Source organism: Lupinus angustifolius, chromosome LG02 (assembly GCF_001865875.1).
Source record: "Lupinus angustifolius cultivar Tanjil chromosome LG02, LupAngTanjil_v1.0, whole genome shotgun sequence".
In the NCBI taxonomy this organism is placed as follows: Eukaryota; Viridiplantae; Streptophyta; class Magnoliopsida; order Fabales; family Fabaceae; genus Lupinus; species Lupinus angustifolius.
This window is the reverse complement of record NC_032010.1, coordinates 5,690,768-5,697,822: the sequence shown is the minus strand read 5'-3', so window position 1 is coordinate 5,697,822 and position 7,055 is coordinate 5,690,768. Positions and strand designations below refer to the sequence as shown.

Below are 7,055 nucleotides of genomic sequence, written 5' to 3'. Positions count from 1 at the left end.
TAATCTCTCAGTAGAGCTGGAAACGAGTCGAACCGAGTCGAACTAGAATTCAGCTCGGTTCAGCTCAATAAGGATTGATTTAGCTTGAAACTCGACTCGAGTTCGATATGAGTTATTTTTTTAGCTCGAGTTCGGTTCAGTTTAAGTTCGTGAACTGTTCGGCTCAGTTCAATTGGTTCATTTGGACAACTTAAATAGTTAATTAATTTTTTTTTAAAAATACTACAATTTTTTTATACATATAAATATAACCATGTTTATATATAATAAAAATAAATATAAAAAATAATGTATGAGTCATAATAAATATAAAAATTAGTTTTTTTATATATATCGAACTAGCTCATGAACCTAACGAGTCGAACTGTATCCAACTCGAGTTTGGTTCATTTATTTAACGAGCTCAAGTTTGGCTCGTTGATTTAACGAGCTCAAGTTTGGCTCATTTGGTTCATGAACCAAGTTTATCGAGCTAAATAACGAATCGAATTTCGAACGAATATCGAGTTGGTTCGGTTCATTGCCAGCCCTACCTTTCAATATATACAATTTTTTGAAACCTAGATGTGTTCATTCGAAGTGCGTGACTGTCCCTCTCAATAAGTGTTCCTCCAAAAAAACGATTGAAGATGGATGAATGAGCGCTAGTAAGATAAAAGATGTATTTTTAATAGTTATGATGCAAAGTAACTAAAATATGACTATATATAAGAATCTAACAGATGTAAATAGAATTGTTCTAAACTAATCTCACCATTACCCCAATATATTTGATAGAGGTTCATGACAAAAATGTAATAACTCGGATTCAAGTACATAAATTTTCCCTCATGCTAGAAAAATTCAAATAAAAAATTACTCGAGTGGACTAAATAAAATTAAACTATGTCTTAATAACATGATTAAGAACTAGATCATTATGCTTTAATTTTAGTCCTCGAATAGCTTCTACATTCATTGGAGTTGGAGCTACAATAACGCCACTAAAAATATCTATGCAGTTATGCTTTTACCAGAATGAACCAAACCCATATTTGCGACAACATTATTAAATGAACTTATCCGAACAACGTTAAATTCCTATTCGAGAACATAATTAACTGGTTTGCACCTGTATCCATAGAATATCCAAAGGATGAAACCGTCATTTCATCACCCCATCTCCCAACCCTCACCCTTTTCTTTCTCCATATTAATATTAGAAGATAAAAAAAAAAATAGACTGATGATATATTTGAGGAATATTTATCATTTATATTTAATTATTATTGATTTATTTAAAAAAAGTAATACAAATAAATAATTATCAGTTATATATAAATATTTCCACTTAAAAATATACATATATTATACTCTATTAATAAACTATTGGCTTATATGATTATTTTTCCTTCTAAAATCTAGGGTCTATTTGTAAATTCTTATGTTTATTAAGGGTCATTTTATTTCACCCCCTTCATCATCATCCCTCTATAAACATTACAGAACAAATACAACAAAATTGTGTGTATATATAGTACATACTCCATTTCAATTCAAACAAAGAACAAAACATTGAATCTTTGAATTGTTCAAACCCATTTCAATTCTGTACAGTTATCGGAAATTTACTTTTCATCTCTTTTAGTCAATTTCTCAAATTGGGATCCACCAAAACAGTTACTAGCTCATTCAATCATTAGGCGTTGCACCAATTTCTTCTGAAAATTAAAAAAAAAAAACTGATTTTTACGTTATTGTTGCGTTTTTCTTTTTCTGGGAAGGAAAAAAATTTGTAACTATAATTATTTGGGTTCTTTTAATTCTGGGATTCAAAACCCTAATTCTCAAAGAAAAAGGAAGAAGGTTTGGTTAATTGTCAATGATGGCGGTTTCTACATTAGCTTTATATGCAAGTTCACCAAGTAGTGTGTGTTCAACACCTCACCCTTGTCAGATTAACGCACATGCTTCCTATGATTTTGAATTGGGTTCTCGATCTTCCTCGCCGCCGTCGCAAACGGCGGCTTCGACATCGCATAAGCCTGTGGTAATGGGTGGGTTGTCTTGTCTGTTTTCCTCATCGGCGGTTACAAAGCACGCGCCGTTGTCGTCGAGCTTTTCGGGTCCGGTGGGTGATGAATTGGGATCTGAATTGAAGGAATTTAGCAGCAAATTCATTGGATCTTCATCATGGAAAAGAGATCATCATCATCATCATCATCATCAGCATAGCCCTGTTTCTGTTTTCCATGGACCTGTTTCATATAGCAGCAGCAGCACCCTTGGTTCTTCAAGGAGTTTGTTTGATGGGTTTGTGAGGAATGCTTTAGGTTCATGTTTGGATTATGATTCTCCAAGTTTCAAGGTTGATGGTGGTTTAGATGAGTTGACCTTCAAATTGGAGGATACTTTTGTGGATGGTGGTTTTGAATCATATGCTAAGAAGTTACTTCTTGATGCCCAATTGAGGCATAAGATCTTCTGTGAAGAGTTTGTAATCAAGGCTTTTTGTGAAGCTGAGAAAGCTCACAGAGGGCAGGTAAAAAATTTACAACTTTTGTGTTTGTGTGTGAAACATAGCAGCTTCTCATTTACCAATACAATACACCGGATCTCGTTAAAACTCTGCATTTAAGCATGTTTGAATGAATGACAATAGTACCAGGATGGAAACCACCTAGAAAGTCATTGTTTTGCAACTCTTTTAAGGTTTAGTGGGTTTCATTGTTGTTTTTTATGTGTAAAAAATATAACATGAACTTGTGTGTGGAATTTGAATATCCGATGTGGTTTTGTTGAGCTCAAAGGTTTTGACTTTTGATGGATCGTTTTTGTGTAGATGCGTGCAAGTGGGGATCCGTATTTGCAGCATTGTTTGGAAACTGCTGTGCTACTTGCTTTGATTGGTGCCAATTCCACAGTAGTAGCAGCAGGACTTTTGCATGATACGCTTGATGATTCTTTTCTGACTTATGATTACATATTTGAGACCTTTGGCGCTGGGGTTGCTGATTTAGTTGAAGGGGTAAGGAACATGTCTCTTAAATTATTAGTTGCTGCACATATCTGTTAATTAATAATAAAGCATGCAACTTGAGACAATGAATTTGAGTTTTTGATCTGTATGTTCACAATTTGCATTTAATTCAGTCCCCACTATTAAAGCTTTTACAAAATTTTACTCGTCAGATCTACTGTTAGTTGCAATGGCTCTGTAATTTGGCTGCTGGAACAATGAATATTGGCTTTTGAATTAATATAGGCCTGCCTCTTGTTTTTGTAATTGTTTTCTTTGTTGAATTTTAAGTTGTTTTGGATGAGATTAGTCGTCCAAAGTAGTTTGGGTGGAGGATGAATTGGGTTCGGTCCATTATGGAGGTCTTGAGACATGAGTGATCTGTTGTGGTTCAGTTGAAGGATAGGATTTGATGTTGCACCTCCTAGGAGGGTTTTTTGTAAGTTGCAGCACATTTGCACTCACCCTATATATATCTATAATTAGTAGGAATAGTTAATTTTTATTTTTATTTTGCCATAAAATTGGTTCGTAGTTATGTGATTGCCTTGTAAAATTTTAAAATGCAAGAAAAAGATTTAGTAGGACTTACTTTGTGGATCTCCTGTTTCTTAATTTAATTACTGAAGTCAAACTAAATGTTGAATTTTCTTATGTCTGTTTTCTCTTCATGTCTCTTTCCTTACATTGAGTGTTTTCTGGAGTAAGTTGTCTTGTTTTGGCTGTCTCATTTCTGAATCAGAACAGTTTTTTTTACCGAGGGTCTACAAGCTTGGTACTTTTAGTTATTAATATATGGAGGCAATGGAAATTGAACTCCAATATGTTTGTGCAGTAATATTCACTTAGCATTCCCTGATAACTTCAGTGCTTTATTATCTGTTCTGCTTCGGTTAAGTGTTGAATATTGTTTTACAAGATTCTAACTACTCTTTATGGCAATTTAGGTTTCCAAACTGAGTCACTTAAGTAAGCTTGCTCGAGAAAATAATACAGCATGCAAGTCGGTTGAGGCAGACCGCCTGCATACCATGTTCCTTGCCATGGCAGATGCAAGAGCTGTCCTCATTAAATTAGCAGATCGACTGCATAATATGATGACACTAGATGCATTGCCGGTGGCCAAGCAGCAGAGGTTTGCAAAGGAGACTTTGGAAATTTTTGCTCCTTTGGCCAATCGCTTAGGAATATCTAATTGGAAGGAACAATTAGAAAATTTGTGTTTTAAGCATCTCAACCCAGAGCAGCATGAGGAGCTTTCATCGAAGCTTGTGGACTCATATGATGATGCAATGATTACTTCTGCAATAGAGAGATTAGAGCAAGCACTTAAAGATGAAGGCATATCTTATCACGTCCTCTCTGGGCGGCATAAGAGCTTGTATAGCGTTTATTGCAAAATATTGAAGTACGTTACTTTCCCTTATTTTCATTTAGCTGTTGGGTTTTTTCACTTCTGTTTGTTATCTGCCATTTGGAATTTGAAAGTGTGCAAATATAATAATTGGAATTTATTTTGTCGGTAGGGGAGGACAGACTGTTCAAAGAGTATAACTTGCAGGGTTGGGTTTTAGATTAAAGACAGTTGCTATTACTGCATAAACTCTCTTAAACATAAGTTGTTAGAGATGAGACAACTTTCATTGCAGTATCTATTGTAGTATGAGACTACTAAGGAAATATACTGGTGTAAAACACTAAAACTACTAATGAAAATAGTATGTCGTCATTTTTACTCGACTTGTTGGACGGTATTGTTTTTACACTTCAATTTCTCACGTGTTTTTACTTGTCTTTATGTTTGTAGGAAGAAGCTATCCATAGATGACATCCATGACATTTATGGGTTGCGCTTGATTGTTGACAAAGAGGAAGACTGTTATAAAGCCTTGACAGTTGTTCACCAATTATGGTGTGAAGTACCTGGAAAGATGAAAGATTACATATGCCGCCCCAAGTTCAATGGGTACGTTGTAGCTCAGGAGTGGTGGTTTACACTTTCAAATGGCCATCTCTATATGTTCTGATTTTGATTTTGTAATTCTCAGGTATCAATCTCTGCATACCGTGGTGATTGGTGAAGGCAAAGTGCCCCTCGAAGTGCAAATTCGGACAAAAGATATGCATTTACAAGCAGAATTTGGATTTGCTGCTCATTGGAGATACAAGGAAGATGACTGTCAGCATTCTTCATTTGTGCTTCAAATGGTTGAGTGGGCTCGATGGGTCGTCACCTGGCAGTGCGAGGCAATGAGTAAAGATCGTTCATCTGTTGGGTGTGCTTATTCAATCAAGCCACCGTGCAAGTTCCCTTCCCATGCAGATGATTGCCCGTATTCTTATAAGCCTGATTGTCGTCAGGATGGGCCCGTGTTTGTAATTATGATCGAGAGTGAAAAGGTTAGTGCTAGAAATTTATGTAGTATTTTCACTTTTATGTTTTCTCTGTCTTCAATCCATGGTTTGAGTCATAGCAACTCAGTAAGAACTGAATTTCATTAGGGTAAAGTCATCAACTGACTTCATAATGCTGTGTTTAATAAGTCGTATTCGGTTTTTCTTGAACTAATGCTTTGTGATTATAATGATTGATTAAAACATACAAACTATGCTTCAAATCAAAGTGTGCAGTATTGTAATATGACTTCAGCATTGATGCTTTCCTTGATTGTGACTTAAAGGTGGTCTAATATTGATTGTTTCGAACTGGTGGAAAATGAAGCATGCATTGTCATTACCTGCAACTAAACTTTAGAAACTTGTCACTTTTATCACTTGCATCTTACCACATTTGAAGGCCTATATTAATTGTGTTTGTGTATCAATATGCAGATGTCTGTCCAAGAATTTCGTGCAAACGCAACAGTGATGGATTTGTTGGAAAGAGCCGGGCGAGCAAGCTCGAGGTTGAGAACGTATAGGTTCCCAGTGAAGGAAGAGTTGAGGCCAAGGTTGAATCATGTTCCTGTAAGTGATCCCAAATGCAGGTTGAAGATGGGAGATGTGGTGGAGCTTACACCAGCCATACCTGACAAGTCCTTAACAGAATACAGAGAAAAAATCCAGCGAATGTATGATCGAGGGCTAACCGTACCGACCACGGGACCTTCTGCAAGCACCATGGTTGGCTCAAGAGGCTAACCCATGCTTTGGTTTTCACATCTATACCAATGTTCATTTAGTGACAGTAATGTGTATATAGATATATTTGTACAGAAAAAGTCCTTTGTGTTACTATTATGAACTTGCTAACTTGATTCAATTATATGCTGAATTATTTGAATTAATTACATCCCACCAAAGAGTTTCAAGTTTTGTATTTGAATCTTGCATTTATCAGTAGAATTTTCTTTTTAACAAAATGTAACATAAGAGATGGAATTATTAAAGAGTAGGTGTCTTTTCCATGAGTGGTATAATACAGTTTGGTACATTATCTTAAACACATTTCTCTTGTTACATTTTCTTATTGAGTCACATGTCATACTCTTTTGTGTATTGAAAGTATAGTATGTGACTTCGAGCATGACAGTGGGCGTTTTTAACTTTTATTTTATGTTAAGAACGTTTGTCATACTGTTCACAATTATAAGAGGCGTTCCTATTTGGCAACGTTCTTAAGTTTTGAAGTGTAAGGTTTACCAAATGAGCGACTCTTGGTTTTAAGTTCTTGGCAAATGTATGGTATGTCTTGTAAAGTTAGATAGCTTATTAAACTATAGTTGTTTGGTATAATTAACTTTGTAATGGAGTTTGAAAAATAATTAAAAAATACATATAATATTAATTAAGTAATTGATTGAATAATTAATAATTGGAGTAGTTAATTTGATCATTTAAAATCAAAATCTAGAGTAATTTCTTTTAATATTTTATTTATAATTAAACATGCAATACTCTGTTTTTTCTTCTGAAAAACAATTCAGTTAATTATGTTTATATACTCTTCTTGATATTATACATAATAAAATGATATAATATGAAGAAAAAAACATATACACTCATCTTATAATCAATTTTAACAATAATTTATACATCACAAAAAATGTAATGGGAA

The 7,055-nt window shown here is 34.6% G+C and overlaps 1 protein-coding gene across 1 annotated transcript; it reads left to right on the top strand.

Moving 5' to 3' along the window:
- Positions 1,464-6,264, top strand: LOC109334366 (probable GTP diphosphokinase RSH3, chloroplastic). Its single transcript, XM_019570109.1, has 6 exons — positions 1,464-2,521; positions 2,822-3,007; positions 3,946-4,406; positions 4,806-4,964; positions 5,047-5,398; positions 5,831-6,264. Exons 1-6 carry the CDS (start codon positions 1,862-1,864, stop codon positions 6,137-6,139), a joined length of 2,127 nt encoding a protein of 708 aa, XP_019425654.1. The 5' UTR covers positions 1,464-1,861; the 3' UTR covers positions 6,140-6,264.

Bases quoted from the DNA above. Each gene is read 5' to 3' on its own strand.
- LOC109334366 (XM_019570109.1), top strand. From the start codon at position 1,862: ATGATGGCGGTTTCTACATTAGCTTTATATGCAAGTTCACCAAGTAGT. The intron at 2,522-2,821 runs GTAAAAAATTTA...GTTTTTGTGTAG, and splicing joins AGAAAGCTCACAGAGGGCAG to ATGCGTGCAAGTGGGGATCC. The intron at 3,008-3,945 runs GTAAGGAACATG...ATGGCAATTTAG, and splicing joins TTGCTGATTTAGTTGAAGGG to GTTTCCAAACTGAGTCACTT.